Source organism: Myotis daubentonii, chromosome 7 (assembly GCF_963259705.1).
Source record: "Myotis daubentonii chromosome 7, mMyoDau2.1, whole genome shotgun sequence".
Lineage (NCBI taxonomy): Eukaryota > Metazoa > Chordata > Mammalia > Chiroptera > Vespertilionidae > Myotis > Myotis daubentonii.
Window position 1 is genome coordinate 2,494,783 of NC_081846.1, and position 22,846 is coordinate 2,517,628.

The 22,846-nt window shown below is 55.4% G+C and overlaps 1 protein-coding gene across 1 annotated transcript; it reads left to right on the forward strand.

The window, feature by feature from the left end:
* Nucleotides 1-1,985: 1,985 nt before the first annotated feature.
* WDR75 (WD repeat domain 75) lies at nucleotides 1,986-21,757 on the forward strand. Its single transcript, XM_059702534.1, has 21 exons — nucleotides 1,986-2,138; nucleotides 5,312-5,441; nucleotides 7,515-7,580; nucleotides 8,332-8,422; nucleotides 9,440-9,564; nucleotides 9,918-9,988; nucleotides 10,310-10,429; nucleotides 10,899-10,987; nucleotides 11,927-12,085; nucleotides 12,784-12,843; nucleotides 12,930-13,045; nucleotides 13,634-13,809; nucleotides 15,113-15,270; nucleotides 15,890-16,070; nucleotides 16,744-16,838; nucleotides 17,521-17,616; nucleotides 18,051-18,220; nucleotides 18,513-18,572; nucleotides 20,526-20,672; nucleotides 20,946-21,037; nucleotides 21,427-21,757. Exons 1-21 carry the CDS (start codon nucleotides 2,050-2,052, stop codon nucleotides 21,638-21,640), a joined length of 2,505 nt encoding a protein of 834 aa, XP_059558517.1. The 5' UTR covers nucleotides 1,986-2,049; the 3' UTR covers nucleotides 21,641-21,757.
* Nucleotides 21,758-22,846: the final 1,089 nt, after the last annotated feature.

Consider the following 22,846-nt stretch of genomic DNA (forward strand, 5'->3'; position numbering starts at 1 on the left):
GCACCATCTCCCACATGAACCCCCCCCCCCCACTTCTGTCTCGCACACACCGTCTCTGGGTAACCCTCCGCCTCCAGAGCCCCGAAGGCACGGGGTCACCCTCAGCACCCCCAGGAGGGGCAGGTGCCGGCACAGGAACCCGGTGCTTGGGGAGCAGGACCACGGGCGCCACAGGCGGGAGCAACCTGCAAACAACAGGGAGCTGCCTGTCCCCCAGGAGCCGCTGCGCCAGAGGTGCTGGCGGGAGCCAGGGACGCCCCTCCCCGGGCCCCTGGAGAGGGAGGCTGACACGGCAGGAGAATGGTCCCCTGTGCTAAACAGATGGGCTGCCCCTGGGCCCAGGGTCCCCCGCAGGAATATGTCCGAGAACCCCAACACCACCAGCACGCAGCTCCCTTGTCCGCAGCAGCCCCAGGCCCAGCAGCCGGGACCGGGGCAGCCCGTGGGCCAGCAGCGGGGGAGGCAGGTGGGGAGCTGTGGGCGTCTCCCCCACGGAGCGCCGGGCAGCGGCGACAAGGCAGGAGCCCTGATCCTGGACAGCAGCCTCGGGGCGGCGAGCACGGCGCTGAGTGAAATGACCAGGCGGGGAGACCAGCTGCCACGACCTCGCTCACACGTGGGACCCAATGAGCCACGGAAACGGATGAGCAAAACTGGACCCAGAGCCACGGAGGCATCCAGCAGGCGCGGGATCTCAGCGGGGAGGGGGGGGGGGGCGGGGGAGGTGGTCAACCAAGGCCTTTGTGCATCCATGCGTGACCCGTGGTCACAGATATTAGGTGGTGCAGGCCTGGGCCGCGGCTGGTCGGGGGAGGGTCCACGGGAGAAAACAGGGACATCCGTACCATAAAGATCTTTTTAAATGTCAGCGGGCAGGCAGGGCCTGTGGGGAGAGAGCGCCCAATGAGCTCCTACGCGCATATGCACAACCGTGGACCCAGAGGCGGGTGGGGAGGCCCGTGGGGGGGGGGGGGGGGCGCCTGTAATACTTTCAACAATAAACACTTCTTTAAAAAAAAAATGTTTTATTGCTTAAAGTATTACAAAGAGTATTACATATGTCTCCTTCACCCCCGCGCCCCCATTAACAATCCCCTGGCCTCCCCTACCCCCCAGTGTCTTATGTCCATTGGTTATGCTTATATGCATGCATACAAGTCCCCCCACCCCCCAACCCTCCGGCCTTCCCGCTGTAGTTTGACAGTCTGTTCGAGGCAGCTCTGCCTCTGTATCTATTTTGTTCATCAGTTTATAATGGTCTTCATTATCCATGAATGAGATCATGTGGTATTTATCTTTCTCTGACTGACTTATTTCACTTAGCATAATGCTCTCCAGTTCCATCCATGCTGTTGCAAATGGTAAGAATTCCTTCCTTTTTACAGCAGCGTAGAATTCCATTGTAAAATAAGGCGGGGAGAGGGGTAGGTGGGCGGCAATCAACCAAAGACCTCTGTGCGTATAGGCGGAGCCGGTGGGCGCTGACAACAGGGGGTGCAGGCCTAGGTGGAGGGAAGGAGGTTCAGGCCTGGGGGGTGGGGGTCACGGGCTAGAAGGGCCAGTGGGAGAAAAAAGGGGACAGATGTAACAATTTCAACAATAAAAACTTAAAATAAAATAATAACATTTTAAGATTAAAAAATAAAGTATAAAAAAACCGAGTTCACAGGTACCCAGTAGAAACGCTTGCTCTGTTCTAACCTGACGTTGCCACACGAAAGATGGCGGCGCGGGCGCGGCGTCCTGCCATCGAGACGCCAGCCTAGAGGAGCCCTGCGCGGCGCCTGTGCGCGTGCGCCCCACCGCCCGGCCCCCGGAAAGGAGGCGGGGACAGGGCCGCCGCCGGGAGCTCCTGCGCCTGCGCGAAGGCAGTGGAGGCGGAGAGGGTCGGCCAGGTTCGCGGGGGCGGCCCCGGCGCGGCGTCCGACCATCGAGATGCGGTCCTAGAGGAGCCCTGCGCGGCGCCTGTGCGCGTGCGCACCACCGCCTGGCCCGGGAGAGGAAGTCAGGGGCGGGGCCGGCGGCGGGAGCTGCGGCGTCCGCGCGAAGATGGTGGAGGAGGAGCAGGCGGTCCGCGTGGTCCGCTGCGGCGGCAGCGAGCTCAACTTCAGGAGGGCGGTGTTCTCCGCGGATTCGAAGTACGGGGCCGTGCGCTGCGTCGGGGGCCGCGCGTCTGCGTCCCGGGGCGGGGGCGGGACTGTCAGGCGCCCGGGCTCGCCGGCGGCTGGTGGAGGTCCAGGTGGGGGCCGCGTGCCGGACCCCAGGGCGCGCGGGGGGTGCGGGCTGGGGGCGCTGGTGCCCGGGTCGGGTGACCGGAGCGAGACACCCTCAGTCCCGGCCACCGCGGGCTGGGGCGCGCTGCCCGCCCCCGATGACCCCCGGCGCGGGCAGAGAAGGGCGCGGGGGGCGGGCCCACGTGTGCCGGCGGGCGCGGCGCTGGGCGGCGGGAGAGCGGCCCGGGCGGACGGCGGGGGCCGAGTGGGACTCGGAGCCTCCCCGGGGCAGGTCCCTCGGCGCTGCTGGCCCGCGGAGGAAGGAGAAGGGCGCCCCCGGCCGCTTGGGGGAAAGTGGCCCTGGCGTCCGGGAGTGACAGCGGGCGTCGGCCTGGCCCGGTTCCGAGCGGGTCCCTTCGTGTGCCCCGGCGCGCTTCTTGATGTAACCGTGCCGTCCGTGCTCCCCTCGGGGAGCCTTTACCTGGGAGGAGACCGGTGCCGCCGCCGCTGTGACCCGGCCCCCCGCCCCCAAGGCCCGTCTCCCGCCGGCTCCGATCGCAGGCTGCCTTCGTGGTCGCCCTTCTGCCGGCCCAGGCCCGGCTCGCTCCTCTGGGCTCAGCCACTCGTGTTCCCCGGCGTGGCCCGTGTGCCCGTCGCTCAGGGTGGGTGTGTGCCCCGGCTCTGCAGGTGCCGGCTCTGCAGGTACCGCCTGAGTTAATTCCTGTTGCGCTTTGTTTCTTGCCCAGCCCTCACCCCCACTCCCTGCAGAGCCTCTCGAACCCAGACTCCTGCTGAGGAACATCCGCTTCTGCTCCTCATCCTCGGGGGTGACAGGCAGGCTCTGTGGGGGGTGTTCACAGGTGTCTGCAGGCTCCGGTGTCATCCTTAGGGCACAGCAGCGGTTCTCAGCCTCGGCTGCACATGAGAATCACCCGGGAATCTTTGTAAAATCCTGATGTCTGGGCCTCCTCCTCCAGAAATTCTGTGTCTTTGTTACTAATGTTGTGGGCCCACCCATAACAAAGAAACAGAATTTCAGGAGGACGAGGCCCAGAAGTCAGGATTTTACAAAGATTCCCGGGTGATTCTCATGTGCAGCCAAGGTTGAGAACCTCTGACTTGCGGGGTGGGTGCTCTGTGGCTAAGCGCGTCTTCGCCCGCACTGACCTCACGGAATCCTCCTGGGAACAGGACAGTGTTGTGTGCCTTCTACAGGTGGTGGCGGTGAGGTTGGGGGCGGGGGGGGGGGGGGCGTTAAGTGAATTCTCCAGCATCTTTCGGCCAGGACATGGGCAAGCTGGCTTCAGACCCGCGGTGTTTGACTTCTTCAGGTTGCACTTGTCTGCCGCACCCTGTGTCTGTTGTTTAGAGTCAGTAAGCGCACGGCTCCTCCCGGGGTCTCCCTGTGTGAGAGGAAGTCTGTCGTCGCGCCCTGGGGTGGGTGCGGTGAGGGAGCCGGGCACCATCCTGTCCCTGGAGCACAGGGACTGCTGCTGACCAGGGGCGAGGCGAGGGGGGCTGTGTGGAAAGGCCCTGCGCCGATCGTCCAGCGGGAGCAGAAGGCGCTGTGCAGAGACCGCGGGACGGGCAGAGCTGGGGCTCCTTTGGGGTGCATGCAGGCTGTTAGAGGACCAGGTCGTCGCCTTTGGGGTGCATGCAGCGGGTTAGAGGACCAGGTCGTCTCCTTTGGGGTGCATGCAGGCAGGTAGAGGACCGGGTCGTTGCCTTTGGGGTGCATGCAGGCGGTTAGAGGACCAGGTCGTTGCCTTTGGGGTGCATGCAGGCGGTTAGAGGACCAGGTCGTTGCCTTTGGGGTGCATGCAGGCAGGTAGAGGACCGGGTCGTCGCCTTTGGGGTGCATGCAGGCAGGTAGAGGACCGGGTCGTCACCTTTGGGGTGCATGCAGGCAGGTAGAGGACCGGGTTGTCGCCTTTGGGGTGCATGCAGGCAGGTAGAGGACCGGGTTGTCGCCTTTGGGGTGCATGCAGGCGGTTAGAGGACCAGGTCGTTGCCTTTGGGGTGCATGCAGGCGGTCCAGCCACTGTTGTTGCTGAGGGAAGCCTTCCTCTGGGGACGCATTTCAGTGTTGTTGCGGGGAGTTTTCTAGGCAAACGACCCCCATCTCCAGGACACACTGCCTAGGGGACCCGTCTGCTGGTTCCAGGGGGTCTGTCTTCCGCGGGGAGAAGGCTGTTGGAGTTGTGAACCACTGACAGGTCAAGTGAAGAAGGGGTTCCAGACCCGGGTCAGACCCCAAAGGCCTCAGGAGTGTGGGTCCTGCCCTGCAGGCGGCGGGAGAGCATTGGAAGATTTAGTTTAGTTTTCTCTAAGGAAGTGCCGTGGGCACGTTCAAAGATGCGTCTGATGTGAGTATGGAAGGCACATTGAAGGGCACACCTGGGGACAGGACGTCTGAGATGTCCAGGCCGGAGGGGGTGCTTGGGAGCGGAGAGGAGCGCCAGCCGCTGGAGGCTGTGCCCAGAGCTTGGTGCTCAGGTTGCTTGATCTCGTGGACAGCTGCTCACAGCCGCGCGGTCACTGCCTCCCGGCCACGGCAGCGTTCGTGGAGTGTTCGCTCTGCGGGCCAAGCGTGCCTTTGCCTGCACTGGTCTCAGGGAATGCTTAGAAGATGCCGCCTGCTCTCAGAGGGGAGCATGGAAACCAAGTGGCTCAGAACCGATGACATGGGTGTGACCCCGGCCGGCATTAGAGTAGTTCCTCTTCTTACTTTAAAATAATTATTTACTGGTTCATTTTACCCAGTTAATTTAAAAGGCCTCTGAGGTTCAGGCACGGTCTGTTCAACAAACTGGATCGGACATTGGGAAACAGAGAGAATAATGCCTCTGCCCTGGAGGGTCTGATGGGCAGGTAAGGGGGGAGACATACATGTAAGCAAGTACTTTCAACACCAACTGAATGTCCCGCCCTTTGGCCTGTGCTTATATCTGTTATGGAAATAGTCAAACAAGTGTCCCAACTCTCGCCATATTAACAGTTTAGCAGCCTCTGCCTTAAACTATTGTCTGAAAGGAACATGGACAGTAAAGAGTCTGACTCTCCATAGAGGGTGTGCAACTCCTTTCCTCTCGTTGCAGGTACCTCTTCTGTGTGTCTGGAGACTTCGTCAAGGTGTACAGCACAGCCACGGAGGAGTGTGTGCACGTGCTGCAGGGGCACCGAAACCTGGTGACGGGCATCCAGCTCAACCCCCACAACCACCTCCAGGTGGCGAACCGTTCGTGACTGCGTCTTTTCATTGGCTTGTTGTTGCCGAAAATATTGGAATTGAATTTGACAGGCAATCTGTCCAGGTTACAATCAGGAAAAGAACCATGTGGATTTTCTGATTCAAGATAGTTTCACTTTTTTAAGCTTTTTTGTTCCCCCTCACCCAAGAATATGCATTTTATTGATCATTATTAAAATAGGGTCACCGCCCATGGCTGCACAATCACTATTACTGAGAGGCCAATAGCTGGGACTTGAGTGAGGGCTCTTGGCGTCTGAGCCTGACCCTCGGGGTCTGGCACACACTGAGTTTCCTGACTGTAGGTCTTCTCGGGTCCCCTCCCTGCCTGGTGACTGCCCACGTCAGGAAGGGGCAGCTAGGACTTGCGTTTCTCGAACCCGTTTGACCTCTGAACTCTTGTTTCCGGAACACACGTTTTAAATGCTGCCTGAGGGATTGGTTGTGTAGATCTCAGAGATGCGGCTTCGTAGTGTTGATGCAGAGCCACCTCCTGGAGGCCAGCATCTGGACAAGAAGGGCTCCTCAGTCAGGGGGTCGGTCAGTTCACGTCAGGACAGACTGGGCCTCCGTCGCCCTCCACAAAGCAGCTCTTGCTTCTCAGAATCGGAGAGTAAGCTGTCGCTTTAATGCAGCTCATCAGCCCCAGCCGAGCCACCAGAGCGGCGCCGCAGGTGCAGATGCTTGTCTCGCTCTCGTTTTGACCAGGTCCCCTCCTCTGGGTGGGTCACAGCCACCGGGGAGTGACTGGGTTTAAACGGGCGTGCCGCCCTGGCCTCCCCTGCCCCGACGGCGGCGCACACCTCGGCGTGGCTCAGGTGCCCGCGGCAGGCAGCCGAGTGACCCCATGTTTCTTCCTCTCCCCCCCCCCCCCCAAATAAAAGTGAAGGGACTTGCATTGTCATCCACTGCGTTGTCACAGGAAGTAGGACGTAAGGGAACGCTGAGCCGTTCCGAAACCCAATGAGCTGCTCTTGAAAGTCGGGGTGGCTTTTCCGCGGGGCAGGCCTTGCATCCTGCTGTCCTGAGGGTGTGAGAAGACACGCTGTTGTCATCTGTAGCGTTTGGATGGGTTTTTGTAGCAGGAATATCCTGTTGTTCAAATTGGAATCTGTGAAGGCTGCATTACTACGTTCCATAGCAACATGAAAAACTACACATTGCATAAAAGATCTGTTTCTCGGAACCTCAGGTTAATCAAATTGGAGGAGGACAATTTTACCAGCAGGTTCAGTCAGGGGGGTTGTGCCGGAGGTTCTGTGGACTGGAGTCGCAATTTTTGCATTGACCATTGTTTTAGCAGTGATTGTGTGTTTGCCTTATTATATTTTACTAATCCATGTTCATGAGTCTAAGGTTATATGTAGTCGCAATGTGTATTTTTAACTTAATATAAATATTTTAGTTGAACAGAAAATATTTTCTTCATCACTTTTTATTCCTATTCTCCAATTCCATGTCCTCATTGGTAGAAATCTTAAAATTGCCACTTTCAAAAATATCTACCATTCTTTATCAACATTATAAGCAAAATGTTTTCACAATAACAGCAGCGAAAACACCCCGTGTCCAGTGGGACAGAATGAGAGCAGGTGCCGCCCTGGCCTCCTGGTGCTGCAGAGCAAGGGTCCCCGCTGGGCACGTGGGTCCCTGATGGAGCGAGGGTCCCCGAGGGGCGAGGGTGTGATAGGAAGCAGGACCCTGAGGCCGTCCCGGAGGCACTGCCTTCCTGCCGCACAGATGACAGTTTGCGACACACAGGAGGCAGCACGGCCCCTGAGCGCTTTCACGTCAACCCCTCCCAGACGGAGGGTGACCTTTCCCGCATTTTACTTACACGCTCAGTTGATGGATCTGCTTCCCCAAAGCTGTGACAAGATGGCCACAAACAATAGAAATTTTGCAAAAACAACACAAATAAATGACTCCACTTCTCTAAGACAAATAATGGATTAGTGGACAAAATGCCTTCTGTGTTAGCATTTAATTCATTTGCTATCTTCATGGAGTTCTTTTTTTTAATCGGTTTTTTACTGTGTTTACCCTTTTAGCTGTATTCTTGTTCCTTTGATGGCACAATTAAACTGTGGGACTATCTCGATGGCATTTTGATAAAGGTATGTGGATTGATCGTCCATTTTTATTACGTGAAAGGAATGGCGACATAATTTAATGCTCTATTACTCCCTTCTGTAAGGCCAGGTGGCATTCCCAAACCAGTCGTGAAAGTCATATACCACAAAGCAAATTTGACTCTATAAAAACTTTAAACTTTAACAAAAAATGAGCAATAAAATGAAGATAATATTTACTAAAGATATGCAATAAACTTGAAGATGTGCTTAACCTCGTTGGTAACTAAAAGAAACGTAAATTTAGACGTAAAAGTGTGCCAGCATTTTCCCACCAGTCATGCCAAGTTAAAGACTGAAAAAAGCCTAACGGTAGGAAGTGTAGAGAAACATGCTTTTGAACACAGCCATGAGAACCAAACTGAAAATGAATACCTTTGCTCCAGCAATCTCCCCTTTAGGCATCGCTTGATGAAAATAGTGCAGGTACATGTCGTCCTTAAAGCACTGTTATGGTAGAAAGAAGAAATTGACTGTGACCTTGATGTCAGTTAATATTGATAACTCATTCAATAGGATACTACGCAGCCATCAAAAAGGAATGGCAGGCTCTATAGGTGTAATTTGGAAGGTTGTTTGATAACTATGCGTTGTCTTCTATGTGCCAGGCACTCTTCTGATGTGGGGGATACATGAGTGAGCAAAAGGGACAGATCCCTGCCCTTCCTGGAACTGATGTTGGGGGTGTGGGGCAGGTAGGTGGGAAGGCGGAACAACGTGGCCTTTGATCTTCCAGACTTTCACCGTGGGGCAGAAGCTTCACGCCCTCTACACTCATGCGCGTGCTGAGGATGCTGTCTTTGTTGCGATAAAGAAGGAAAAGCCAGGTACGGTACACGTAACGTGCTTCGCTCGACACGGGCACTTCCCTCTGAGAGTTTCTCCGGTGCAGGAAGGCCTGTGCAGCGTGTTGTAAAGGACTGTGTGTTCAGAACTCGGATGCAGACAGCTCTGAGGGGCACGGCCAGCAGCCGATGGGCTCACGGCTCGTTAGCTGAGGGAGTCCTTTCCACAGTTCTGTGTGTTTTTGCTTTGTTTTAGGTTTTTTGGTGGGATGGGCGGGGGAGGAAGGGACAGATTTGCCAGTTGTTAATATATGATGGACTTTCAAGTAACCAGAGAATGGTCAAAGCTGTGACAGCTAGATTTTTTTAAGCTAAAATTCATTTGGTGCCAAGTCTGTTAGTGAGTATGCATTTTATCTATCAAAATACTGCATTAAAAAACAAAAAAAACAGTCAGTTTAGTTTTCCATATGTAGTCATCTCTAAAGGATATTCCAAAAATGTTTGGAAATGGCAACATTCTAAAACAATTAAGTTGCCTTCTCAAATGACTGCTTTAAAGATAACAGTCTTCAGTATTGAGGTTCTGTTTTGTATGTAAACGTGTGGATTCTTAATGTCTGTCCACATGCTTACAACCGGTTCAGATGCCTCGGCTCCCTGACAATTAGCAGATCCACTGGGTCTGAGGTTTGGCCTAGGAATCTGCGTGTCAGTAAGGTCCCAGGTGGTCCTGCCCACTCGTGTTTGGCAGCCACTCTTCATGCTCGCCCCTGACCCCTCGGCTGGGAGGGTCGGTGCCCGCAGCTGGAACAGCTCTCTGTCAGTGAGGCCCGTGGTCCTACCACGGCTGCACATGGGAACCACCCCAAGGAACTAAAAACACAAGATCCAAAGAATCCGGCTCTAAAGTGCATTTTGTCACGAGGGCCCGGAGGACTCCCCTGGCGGCGAATGACTCCTCGGAGCCGGGAGCGGTTCCGCGTGGGGGGCGCGGTCCGCGTGGGGGGCACGGTCCGCCGCTGCCGGGCGCACGCGAGTGGCCCGCTCCTGTGCTAGATGTGTTTCAGCTGGTCTCCGTGCGGCTGCCCCGTTCGCCCCACCAGGACGCCGAGGCCGAGGAGCCCTGCCTGGTGCTGGACTACATCAGCCCCTCGCCCAAGTGCGTCGCCTTCGGGAGCCAGGTCAGCTTTCTTCCGTTGGTTTCTCTTTCGTACCTGAACTCTCTTTCCTGCCGTCTGTCCTCTCAACGTTGTACGTTACAGGGGTTCGTGCTGCCTCGAGCTAGTGTTTCTGTTAGGGGCTAAGGTCTGTGTCATCTGGAGCCTGTTTATGGGACAGGTTTGTCGGACCATCCCGTATATAGTCTGTGTTCTTGCTCTTGTAACACTGATTGTCCAAAACATAAGCAGGGCTTTGGCATCTGCACTGTATTTCTGCAGGAAAAGGTTATTGTTACAACATTGACTTTTGCGACAAGAATAGTTCTTCCTCGAGTGCTGACTGTTTGGGCATGTTATCTTCTCTTTGACCCCAGGGAGAATACGTCGCTGCCGTGCGGGACTTCTACTTGTCTGTTTATTTCTTCAAAAAGAAAGCCACGTCAAGGTGAGCATCCCTTTGACAGCACTTGTCTCGTGTGCAGTAGAGTGAGGGCCCCGGCATCTTCAGACATTAGCCAGCGGCCTCAGCTGTCATTTCTCAGGCCCGTGCAGATCTGAAGCTAACACTTAGCTTCAACAAGAAATGGGAGCCAGCTTTGCCCGGGCAAAAAACAAAACCAAAATCACTAAAAGGACTTTACTTTAAGGTCCTGCAGTCAGTTCTGAGAGCCTCCCGTTTGGGCTGATAAGGGCGAGAAATCCCTTTTACTTAATTAGCTACTTACCAAGAGACTTGAATAATCAAGAAAATGTTGTTTTCTCTTAGGTTTACTTTGTCATCATCGGGAAATAGGAAACACGCAAAGAACAACTTCACATGTGTAGTGTGTCACCCGAAGGAAGACTGCATAGCGACGGGCCACAAGGACGGCAAGATCCGCCTCTGGTCAGGCGGCGAGGGGAGGGGAGGGGAGGGGAGGGGAGGGGAGGGGAGGGGAGGGGAGGGGAGGGCGCTGGTTTCTGTGCTGCTTGTGTTGGCCTGAGGGGGGAGGGGGCAGCACTGGGCCTGCTGTGTGGGGACACCCCCCCCCCCCCCCGTCTGTGCTTCTGTGCATACTCCTCAGTGCACACACTCACTGCTTTAGGGAGAGGGAGTGCTGTAGTCACTTTACTGAAGAGAACTTCTTTGTCTGCCGTTCAGTAACAAGGAAAGAGTGGCAGTGACAGGAGGCATATCTGCCTGTAGGACCCAGGAGGGCCTGCTGCTCCTAGCAGTGACTCGGTCAGAAGCAGAAATGGACTCATTGTGCTTTTTGGACATGAGGACCATAAGCTTGATACCGTGATTTATTAGTTTGTGCAACATTTAACGTACACCTTTGGTGACATTAAAAATACTGGTCTTTCCCCAATAGGAGGGGTTTTGATGATGAGAAGAAGTACACATACACATGTCTGCATTGGCACCATGACCTGGTTATGGACCTGGCTTTTTCAGCGACGGGTAAGTGCACGTTTAGTAGTTGAAGCTGAACTTTTGAAGCAGGTGAATCAAGTACTTTAATTCTCTGTGTTTAGAAGCCTTTCTTATCTTAGGATAAGATCATGTTGAATCAAAGTGGTAACAGTGTTCCCAGCCCCAGAGGGAAGTGTCAGTGTTTTACCCCCTAACAAGTTTGCTGTCGACTCTCTGGGACCCTGGATGGAAATTAAAGGCCCGTCAGGTCCACGTTGCTGAGTGCCTGCCTCCCGATGTAGGGACCTGTCCCTTGTGAGCATCTGCACCTGTGGTTTTCTGTCCTCCGGAAGCGGGTGGATGAAGTTGACTTATTTGTCAAGTGTTGAAACCACCGCACGTTCCTCTGCAGTGAATCCTCGGGTTCCGCTCGGTCCTCGTGTTTTGGTTGGGAGCCTTGCCTGTCGTGAGCTTGGCCTGGAGTTGCTTCCCCATGTGCTTGTTTGGTGCAGGGCTGTGCTTGTGCACAGATTGGGCACATTCTCTTCTTCTGTTACCGGAAGAGTGAAAATGGGTTTATTTCTTCCTAGAGAAGCCGTCAGGCCTAAAGGGTGCTTGTTTCTTTCCGTTGTCCTTGTTATCAGAGGAGGAGCCTGGTCAGCAGCAAGCTAAGCTGATGCCAGTGGGAAGGAAAGTCCCTGAATCGTGACCTTAAATCTTGATTTTAAGAGATTAAAAGAGGAAGGCGCTGGTGTGCACATTTACAAAGACAGTCAGTGCTCGCGTCGGCAGCACAGACTACAATTGGAACGTGCAGAGAGTGGCACGGCCCCTGTGCCAGGATGACGGGCAAATTCGTGAAGCGTTCCATATTCTGAAAAACAGTAGTTCGTTTCTCTAACATGGCCAGAAAAATTAAATGCTGGGTCTGCTTCTCTTCCTGTTTTTCCCTCTCCAAACACCACCCTGGCCTTCGTGCGGGAGAAGGCGGCAGCCTGCTGAGCGGCGGCCGGGAGTCGGTCCTGGTGGAGTGGCGCGATGCGGCGGAGAAGACCAAGGAGTTCCTGCCACGCCTGGGGGCCACCATTGAGCACATCTCAGTCTCGCCGGCGGGGGACCTGCTCTGCACCTCCCACTCTGACAACAGTATGTCCGTCCGTACTCGTGCCGCTTGTGCGGTGCCTCAGCTGCCTGCCGCCTGCAAGGAAGGGCAGATGGAAGACCTCAGGCTGGTGCCGAGCAGCCTCACCTTCAAGGAGCATTTCTTCCTTCCACTCTTCCTCTTTCTGTCGCCCCCTTCCGCCCGAGATGCCACCACCATCCAGTATTTTCAGAGTGGTTGCCAGCTGTGGGCTCAGTGTGTTTGGTTTTTGTTGTGCCACTTGATTTCAGAGCCTTTCGTGTGGAATGAATGGGGTGGGGATGTGGAGGAAGGGCTCTGAGGTGGGCCTTGGTGCTGGCATAGGCACGTGCGCTTCCGGAAGAGATGGCTGTGTCCGGGGCGAGGGCTGCTCTGGCAGAAATGGAGGGCTCTGCTTCCTCCAGAACCTGCGCTTGTCCTGTTCCCATGCCAGATGGAGAGCCCAGAGCCGCTGCCTTCCTGGCCCTCCAGCAGGCACCCTGAACGTACCGTCCTGAGCAAGCAGGGACCACCTAAGAGGGAACGCTCTCTTTCGGGGCATACGACTTCCCAAATTAACACTTAAAATGCACCCATGTGACACTTAAAAGACAACTTACTTGGTTGTCTTTTATTCTGATAATTCCAGAATCACATAAGTCCAGTTAGTTTTTTTCTAACGGGAGGCCCTGACCTGTTCATGTGAAGTGTTTTGTGCCCGCAGAGATCACCATCATTCACCGGAACCTGGAGGCCTCCGCGGTGATCCAAGGCCTGGTGAGAGGTACTGCCGGCGCGGGGTGGGAGGGGGTGTCCGTGCGAGGTGGGCGTCTGTCTGGCTTCAGCTGCTGTGTGTCACTCTTCTTGCAGACAGCAGTATCTTGACTGGCTTGATGATTGATCCACGGACTAAAGCGTTGGTTTTGAATGGAAAGCCTGGCCATTTGCAGTTCTATTCTCTCCAGAGTGATAAGCAGTTATACAACGTAAGATTCTGGTCCATTACCTGCCTTAAAGCTAGTGCAGCTCTGCAGCCCCGCAGGGCCCTGGCCACCACACGCGCTCAGCCGCGCTCGGTCGCCTGCAGCTGGTCCTGGTGGCCGTGGCTGCTGCTGCAGCCGCTCTGTCTGTGGTCGTGTTTTCAGACTAATTAGCTGCACACACGTCTGTGCCTCCTGTGATGGAGCAGCCATGGCACACTGCAGACTAGAGGGAGGCCTCCTGGGACCCCCTAAATGCATCAGCGGCCCGCCTCTCTGTTCCCCACGGGACCCTTCACAGATTCTGCCCGAGGAGCTGTGGCGCCTTCTCTCTCTCCTCTCACCTGTCAGACCTCAGAGAAAGGGAACTTCCTGGTCTTTTTACTACCACATTTCTACTGAAATCCTGGAGACAGCAGGCACTTCACCTGTGTAGTAAACAGACCAGGAAATGGGTGAGAGAAACAACAGAGAATAAAATGCTGGGCTACTCACAGCAGTTCTATCTTTTTTCACTTTTTAAAATCATCCTTGAATGCTCTAACATGCATGTATTTACATTAATAAGCATTTTGGATATTTTTAACCCATCAGCTAGACATTGTGCAGCAAGAATACATCAACGACTACGGTCTGGTCCAAATTGAGCTGACAAAGGCTGCGTTCGGCTGCTTCGGTGCCTGGCTCGCCACCGTCGAACAGCGTCAAGAAAAGGAAGGGGAGCTGGAATTACAAATGAAGCTGTGGACGTACAATAAGAAAACACAAGGGTAATGCCACTTTGTAGCCTAGACTTAGAAAGTAGAAAACATGTTTTCTCTCTTGTGGTTTTACTTCTTGGTCTTTAAGATGCTGTATTTCGATTAGTGTTAGGTTTAGAGTCATGGGGAGGCATGCTTCTGATAGAGCCGTTAAGCTTTCTGCTCTGAGGAAGCACGGTGTCCCCCAGGTCATCAGTCATCTCACAGCGTAAATGAGAAAACATGGGGAAGTGACACCCCCAGGACCTGAGTCCTAATTCCAGGCAAACCCAGGATTAGAATCTGAACGTCAGCTCGTTGCTCCTTCGTCGCGCTGCCTTGGGGAGCATGGCGGTGTAGGCGGCGGGGTGCAGTGTGTGTGCTGACCGGGTAAGGAGCCCGCCACTTTCTCACGCCAGGGCCATCCAGCCCTTATCAAGTCCTTCCTGGGGGCCAGGGCGAGGCTTCTGCTTTTGCGCCCACAGAACACGGGGGATAAGCCTGGTGTCCATATCCCCAGGGCAGGGGGCAGGCCCCAGTCACCCCCTGGGAACCGGAGCTTTTCCCAGAGCACAGCGCCGCCCTGCCGGACGTCCTTCACAGCCCAGGGCCGGCACGGACCCTCTCCCGTCACCGCTCCGGGAGCAGGCGGGAAAGGTGGCTTGGTGATCACAGATGGTAAATGCTGACAGGGCAGTGGGAGTAGGTAGTTTTCTCTTTTCTTGCCTCAGTGGAGTCTTTCATAATCATTCCGCCATTTGCTTATTCTCAGAAGTAGCTCGGGAGGCACTGTGGGCTAGTGCAGGCGGCTTTCGGGGATCATGATTGGTGACCCCTGTTTGTACTCACATTGTACCATTAAGGGGACCCGGTGCTCCATCACCTCTGCGTTGTGGACGCTGCTCAGGACAGAGGTGGTGTCAGGACTGTGTGTCGCGGCTGAGAGATGGCAGGCGGCTGTCTGTCATTCTAGGCCAGTGATGGCGAACCTTTAGAGCTCGGCGTGTCAGCATTTTGAAAAACCCTAACTTAACTCTGGTGCCATGTCACATAGAGAAATTTTTTGATCTTTGCAACCATAGTAAAACAAAGACTTATATTTTTGATATTTATTTTATATATTGAAATGCCATTTAACAAAGAAAAATCAACCAAAAAAATGAGTGCATAGGTTCGCCATCACTGCTCTAGGCCCTTCCAGAGATGCTGTTGAAGGATACAGCGAGCATGTCAAACTCGCGGCCGGTGGGCTGCAGGCCGTTTCTTGTGTGAGACCCCAGGCGAGAGTGTGTCGTCCTGGTGTGAGGATGACGTGGCGTCCCCTTCCTTCCAGGTTTGTTCTCAACACAAAGGTTAGCATGCCCCACGAGGACCGCATCACCGCCCTGTGCTTCTGCAACGCGGAGAAGTCCGAAAGCCCCACCTTGGTCACGGCCAGCAGAGACGGCCGCTTCAAAGTGTGGGTCTTAGCAGACGACTCTGACATCTACAGTAAGTGGCTCACACAGAGCGAGTCTAAGAATTGATAGATTTATCTCATGAGCTGCACCCTCTGGCAGGGCACTTAAACGATGTAAGAGTTCACACTATGACGTGCCTTTCCTCCAAGCCCATACTTTTAATGACACACTGGACTGCTCAGTGCTGGCTGTTCTATTCCCATTTGCAAGAGGCCTGAAAGGGCTCGGGTGTGCAGCCCCCCGCAGCACCACCAGGGGGCGGTCGAGGTCTGTGGGACGAGCATGAGCTGCAGCTCAGCCCTTGCTTGCAGCCTCCTCACTAGCCCTGCCAGACCACTGGACCGATTTTTCGGTAATTTCCACACAAAGGTGGAATATTGGCGCTAGATGAAAGGTAGACGAAAGGTAGACCTATTTTCTACAATGTCTCCAAGTTCCATCTTATTCTAACCACTTGTTTGCATGTAACTAACATTTTTCTACATCATGTTGGTTTTTTTCTCTCTAATGCTCAGGAGCCCAGGTATAGGGGACAGTTAGGTTCAGGCCTCAGGACTGGTAGGACTAGGGAGCAGGGGTCCTGCTGTGTAACCTCCCACACGTTGCTCAGCCTTTGTGCCGTGTCTGAACCATGGTCCGTGTTTCCACAGGAGAGGCTGTGGGCTGGACCTGCGACTTTGTGGGCAGTTACCACAAGTACCAGGCAACCAACTGCTGCTTCTCTGAAGACGGCTCGCTGCTGGCAGTCAGCTTCGAGGAGACTGTGACCATATGGGAGTCCGAGACCTGGGAGCTCAGGTGCACGTTCTGTCAGCGAGCTGGGCACGTACGGTAGGTGAATAATGGGGGAATGTGAAGTACCTTTTTCTAACATTTAAACAAGTCCTTGTACATGAGCTCTAGAATAACGCATGCCTCAGAGAGGCCGTGGGCAGCAGCTGAGCTGAGGGCGGGAAGCCAGGCCTTCTCTGCAGGTGAAGCAGGTGCTGGAGTCACCATTTCTGGAGCCAGGAGTGACATCTCCTTCCAGGCCTGCAGATTCTTTTCTCTGTCACCACCGCGTCATGTCGTGCTGCCTCATAAGCAGCTGTGCCTGAGCCTCGGGGTCCCCCCACGTCAGGGGACAGCACTGGGGACGAGTGGCAGACGGCGAGGACATGGCTCCCAGTTCCCAATGCGTCCGATTCTGAATTCACTTTGTAAAACTTCCTTCAGGGTTCGCAGGGCAAACGCCTCTTTCGGTAAATGAGCACAAAAGGGGTTTTATTAATGTCTGTACATTTCGCACACACTTCCTGTGTGTGTTATTATACCACGCAGCACACTAGGGAAAAGAACTGGTCATCAGACCTGTTTCTCTAAAGCAGCAGCACACCCAAGTAAGCCTTCCTTTTGTGCTGCTTCGTCCCTGTTTCTGCAAGATGATGATGAACAAAGCGTGGTCTCTGGGCTCAGCTGAGCGGACGTGCCCAGGGCTGGACTGACTCGCTCGTGTGGTCCTCAGGCACCTCTGCTTCGGGAGGCTGACGTGCTCGAAGTACCTCCTTGGAGCCACTGAGAACGGGACCCTGTGCTGCTGGAACCTGCTGAGCTGTGCACGTAAGACATCTTCCCTCTGGACGGGCAGGAGCCCCGGCCTCTAGGGCTTCTGGGTTGTAGCCTCATGTCTTGACCCAGAGCCGATGTGATTTTCTGAACGGGACGTTCTGAAAGGTGGAGCCCAGGCTGCCGCAGGCAGGGTCATGGATAAGCAGCCTGTGGTCGGTGAAGAGGCGCAGCTGCCGCCCTCTGGCAATGCCTGCAGCGACTGGCCTGCTGCCCCTTGTGCTCCACCCTCTAGTTGGAGCCCTGTCTCCGCTTCTCCATATGCATGTCACCCGCAGTGTCCCGGCCGCTTGCCGTCTGAACGCCTGCCACACCTCCTGGCAGAGGTGCACTTAGTGGGTTTTACTTGTGGGAATACATGCCGGAAAGGCGTGGCGGGTGCTTAGCAGTGGCTGGGTGTGGTAGCATCTTTGGTTCTCTGCAGTGTCTCTGGCTAACGTTTTGCCGAGGTTCAGTAGCTGCAGGGAAGGGGAGCATTGCATGGTGTGTGGAAGGAGGGCTTTGTCCTGCCTCCGGCCTCTGCAGCTTCCACACCTGTCCGTGGTCTGCCGGCGCTTTCGGAAGCACGACTTCCTCCTCCTGGGACAGTGGGGTGGCTGTCCCAGCAAAGAGGAAGAGTGCCCGGCTTTGAAGCACTTCTGTCAATAGAGGTGAATCGCTTTTCCTTTCTCCCCAGTGGAGTGGAGCACAAAACTGGACATCACAGTGATGGAGCCGGACCCGCGCTCAGAGAACGTGGCCGCCGTCTCTCGGTCCTCGGGGGGTTCGGACTGTGAGTACAGGTCACGCTGGCACAGGAGGGTCTGTAAGTTCTCTCCTAACGGCTGAAATACAAGTGGGTCACACTTGCCTGCCAGTCAGAGGTCTGAAGCCTCTGAGCCCGAGGCCCTGCCCTTCCTTGAGTCCCTGTCCCAGCGCCGCGTGCTTTGGGCATCGTGCGTGTCCTGGCGCGTCGTGCAGCCTTGCGCCCCAGCACCTCCCTGCTGTCCTGCAGGCAGCCCCACGCTGGGCTCACTGCCTGTCCTCTGCTCAGCTCTGGGCTCAGAGCTGGGTCCTTCCTCCTGGTCACCATGGCCTCGCTCCTACCTCTGGACACACAGGTGTCCAGGAGGTGTTTGCAGGATCAGAGCTAAAAGCAGCCATAATGGCGCTAGCCCGAGGCCAGAGCTGGCCCTTGCGAAGCGTGTTGTCTGTCTTTCCCTCTAGTGTTCGTGTTCAAACCGAGCGAGCCGAGACCGCTGTATGTTCAGAGGAACATCTGCAGCGAGGAAGTCAGGTGGGGAGTGTTTGTGCCTCGAGACGTCCCTGACGCGTTCACCTCGGAGGCGCTGCAGTGGCTGAACCGGTCCCAGTTCTACTTCCTGACGGCGTCGCAGGTAACCATCCTCCTCCGAAGGCTCCCTACTGACTCGGCTGCTGTGCTGCGGGGAGGGATGGTCGGCCGTGACAGGTGCCCAGTCCTGGGGGAGGATTGCTCCCGGGGAAGGTGTCCCGTGTGTCCAGGCAGCAGTCTTCTCTGCCGAGCCCACCTCCGTGACCGCCCCTCAGGCTCTTGGGTGGATGCTCAAGGCTCAGCACGAACAGCTGGCCTCACTGTCCCGTTAACGTCTCACTTAGATGTGCCCTCCACGGTCCTCTCTCCCGGCGTTAACTGATCTCTCTTTGCAGAGCTTATTGACATTCAGCTCGAAGTCTCCAGAAGAGAAACTCACACCAACAAGCAAGCAGGTATGTGATGGCCGCTCACGTGCAGCCGCATGGCTTCCCTGCGCAGGTGGCTTCTCGTTAGAATGCAGCCTCGCGAAGCCAGGCCGCCCCTGGCCCTGAAGCGGATTAAACCCTCCTCACAGCGCTGCCTCCGGGGGCACATTGTTCCTGACATGCAGTCGGTGCGGAGTCCGTGCTGGGTGCTCGGGGCACAGAGGCGAGCCGTCCCGAGACTTGTGGGACAGCCCTCCCCGCGCCCGGCCGCGGCCCCGGCGGCGCCTGTCTCTGAGGAGCACGTGTGCGTTGCTAACTCTGGGTTTACCGGTGACTGAGCTGTTGAAATGGAAGTTGTAGCTCTTTCCACCCCCCCACACCCCCCACACGTACACATCCTCATATACCCCTCCTCCCTCCCAGTTTCCCAGGAAACAAATCTAAAAATTGTTCAGGTCAGTATTCATGATGACAACCCGCTGAACACAATTCCTCGGCCAGCCGTGGAGCAATAGGTTGTTTTCCTTTGTAACCAGCTTCTTTTCTCTGGCGTTAATGATTACCTACTTCCTTTATTTGCCTAGTTTTCTGTTTACTTCTCACCTAATTCGCTCCAAACTCTATCCCAGTTGCCAAGTCGTCTCGGTATTTCCAGACACATTCTACGTCCCCTTTCGGGTCTTGAAGAAACAGTGCTGAGCCTTCTGACGGCTTCCACCTGGCTGCTTGCTCTGTAAGCTGAGGCGGCCTCCGCCCGCGCCAGGGCCTCCTCGCCTCTGCTGTCAGAGCCCGTGGTCCCCGCTTCGCCACGCCCTGGCGCTGGTGCAGCACGTCCTTGGGTCCTGGGAGGTCAATGGAAGACCTTCTATGTCGGAAAGTTTTCCTTGCTCCCGCCTGATTGTTTGGCTGGGTATAGAACTCTGAGTTGAAAGCCATTTTCTTAGAACTCTGACGGTCTGCTCCTCTTTCGTTATAGTTTCCACTGTCACTAGAAGCCCAGACCATTGACTCACTGAATTCATTCAGCCACTTGATTACCTACAGTAGATGTTTGAGATCTGTCAGCGAGCAGATCTAAGCCTGTGGTGTTTGCATTTAACAGGAAGATGCAGACAGCAAGCACGAGCATGACATACGTTCATAAGCACTATTCCAAGTGATGAGCATATGAGGGAGGACTAAGGAAGGGGAGTGGGGTACTGCTTGCCTTGTTAGGGGGTGCAAGTCAGCCTTCATGAAAGATGGCTTTTCCTCAGGAAATGGGCTTCCTGACGGGTTTTAATCAGACAACTAAGGAAAAACCAAGCACTCCTGTGCCTTCGTTTCTGTGTGTGCTTCCTAGAATTCCTGTCATTTAGGTGTTGGCCTTTTAGACTGGCTGCGCGAATACTCCTCTTTGTGTCTCCTGTTTTCCGGGAGACGTCCTCGTTTTTATCAGCTGATGACCTTTTTCTCTTTCTCGCATGGTCCGTTCCATCAGGGTGTCTAGCCCTCCACAGAGACCCTGTGTCTGTCTGTGGGTACCGCTTCCTGGGCCTCTCTGCAGGCCTCTGCAGTGTAAACGGGGTGCTCTCGGCTCCCCACAGGCAGCGTAGAGCCGCGGCCGCCTACCTTCCGGATCTCACGGACCACCAGGGTCCACGGGCCACCCGTTGGCGACCGCGGCCTGGAGCTCTGCTTTCTCGGGCCTGTCAGTCACGTCCCCTCCGCCGGCCGCCTGCTTCCCCGGCACCTTCCACCCAGCGCTGGGTCTGCCTTCGCTGGTCTCTGTGGGCCTGGGGCGGCAGTGAGAAGTGGGTCTTTCTCTGCCATCTAAGTGTCCCCGGGCAGCTTGCCTCACAGCCAGTGGCCGCGGGGCCTCGGCTGCTTTGCAGGTGACGTGAGAGACAGGCTGGGCGTTCTGAGGTCTCCCTCCCCGGCCTGCCTTCTCGCCCTTCTGGCTGAGCTGCCGGAGTAACTGCCCTCGTCTTCGCCTCCCAGCTGCTGGCAGAAGAGAGCCTGCCGACCACCCCGTTCTACTTCATCCTGGGGAGGCACCGGCAGCAGCGGGGGGAGCAGGCGGACGGCGCCTCGGAGAGCGAGCTGGTGCAGCTGCCCCTGACGGAGAACGTCCCCGCCATCAGCGAGGTGAGCGGTGCCCTCCGCCCTGGAGCTAGACTTTGTGTGCCCGGGCCTGCCACAGGCGACCTGTCAGCTACTCCTGTGCTGTGCAGCTTGATACAAACAGTGCGAATGGCACAGGCGTGGGACCTCAGACTCTTGGGTGAGGGGAGGCGTCGTTTGCATGAAGGTGGGAAGGGAGGCACAGTTTCGCTCTGGCTTGGTTTTCTCTGGGGAAAACCTGTTGTGTTTGGTTTGGTGTCGACTCTTCAGGTGAAACCCTGTTTTCTGTCCCTGCAGCTGCTTCACACCCCCGCCCACGTGCTGCCCTCGGCCGCCTTCCTGTGCTCCATGTTCGTGAACTCCCTGCTGCTGGCCACGGAGGCCAGGAGGTAGGTGCTGCGGGGTGTGTGGGTGCCCTGCTGTGGGGGGCAGCGGTGCCCGTTACCCCGTCTTAGGATGCCCTTCCATGGATTTCTCTCTGCTTTAGACTTCACGTGACGTAGGGTACGAAATCAAGTGGGTAAAACACATTGAAAATTTCTAAGTGTTAGAAAAGAGGCCTTTTGGGGTAGGTTTTAAGGACTTGATATGTAATTCAAAATTACACTTTGTAAATTCACCTGCTCTTTTATGATAGCCTATAATTTTTAAACTGCACATAAGATTTTTCATTTACTTTGTCTCTGTGATTCTGTCTTTACATAGATAGCTTAGAGTTATTTTTTTACAGACATTTATATGTAAATAGTAAGTTTGTTTTATTCTGTTTTTGTTAAAGTGCTGAAGAAATGCCTGATGATGTGGATATGGAAGAAGAAAAAGAAAGTGACAGTTCAGAGGAAGAAGATGATGCCACTGAGAAGGCCCAGCATGCAGGCCACACGGACGCGGGAGAGGACCTCCGGCAGCAGCTGTCACAGCTGTCCAAGTGCGAAGAGAAGGAGCTGCGCAAGCTCAGGAGAGTGGACTACAGCTGGGTGGCGGCCCCTTAGGCCCTGCAGGGGGCGCTCTTGCACCTTTTCTGTTGTATGTTGATGTTCCAAAAACACCTAAGTTTATGTTGTTTCTGTTTTTAAAATAAATGTTTACAGGATTTCTTTTTTAAATAACTGATCGTATGCTTTTTGGACTGAAGGTCCCTGGTTCCATTCCAGTCAAGGGCACATGCCTGGGTTGTGGGCTTGATCCCCAGTAGGGGGCGTGCAGGAGGCAGCCCATCAATGATTCTCTCCCATCATTGATGTTTCTGTCTCTCTCTCCCTCTCCCTTCCTCTCTGACCTCAATAGAAATGTATTTAAAAAACAGAAAACACCAGCATCTGGAGGCAGCAACACGAGGTCTGCTTATACTGAGTGCAAGAACTTCCCCTCCTTTTACCCAGGTCAACTGCTTCCCACCAGAGTCTGTCCTCTGCCGTATGTGGAAGGAGTGAAGCTGCTGTGTTAACCACTTAGCATCGGGAAGTTTCCGGTTCTCTGCTGCACTTCTATAAAAACTACTGGAGTAAAAGTAACACACGGAGGCAGCTGGGTAAATCCTGAGCTCACCCCCTCCCAGGCACACATCAGCATTACAGCCAAACGATAGAACCGTCACTGAGCCGCCTGAATGACCACCTGTCAGCATTCCTGTCCCTGAGGATGCAAACAAGCCACGTGGAGACAGGCAGGGGCTCAGACACCGTCCAGGCAGGTCCTGCCTCCACAGGGTGGAGACTAATGAACCCGAGGGACAGCTTGGCCTCCCAAGTGCCCCCTGGGAAGCGTCAGGGACCCTGCTGGGCACCTGCTGGGGAAGAGTCCCCACGACATCTGCTTTGAAAGCCAGCGGGATGGGGGTTCACTCCAGAGACAAAGGGAGAGCCTCCGACAGACCGCCCAGCACGGGGGCAGCGCCGAGCGCCAGCAGGCAGGAGGGTTAAGTGGACTGGCTCTGCGAGGGCTGTCGGGCCGTCGGGCCGTCGGGCTGTCGGGCCGTCGGGCTGTCGGGCACCTGTGAGCTCGGGATGGGGGCGGGAGCCAGGCGGCACCGCTGTTCTTTTGTGGAGCTCTTCTCCCACCTCACTGGCCCGACCACACGCAAACGTCGAGTCTCCTCCATCGGCCTGGCTAACTGCTGGCCTGCCCCACCCGACCTGCCCCCAGCCAGAGCCTCTTCCGCCGGCCCAGACACCACACAAGCGGCAGCAGCTCAGTGC

What these genes read in the sequence shown, in the direction of transcription:
- WDR75 (XM_059702534.1), top strand. Translation starts at nt 2,050, where the DNA reads ATGGTGGAGGAGGAGCAGGCGGTCCGCGTGGTCCGCTGCGGCGGCAGC. An exon ending in CCTGGCTTTTTCAGCGACGG is followed by an intron (nt 10,988 to 11,926) that starts GTAAGTGCACGT and finishes GTGCGGGAGAAG; the next exon opens with GCGGCAGCCTGCTGAGCGGC. An exon ending in GAACCTGCTGAGCTGTGCAC is followed by an intron (nt 16,839 to 17,520) that starts GTAAGACATCTT and finishes CTTTCTCCCCAG; the next exon opens with TGGAGTGGAGCACAAAACTG.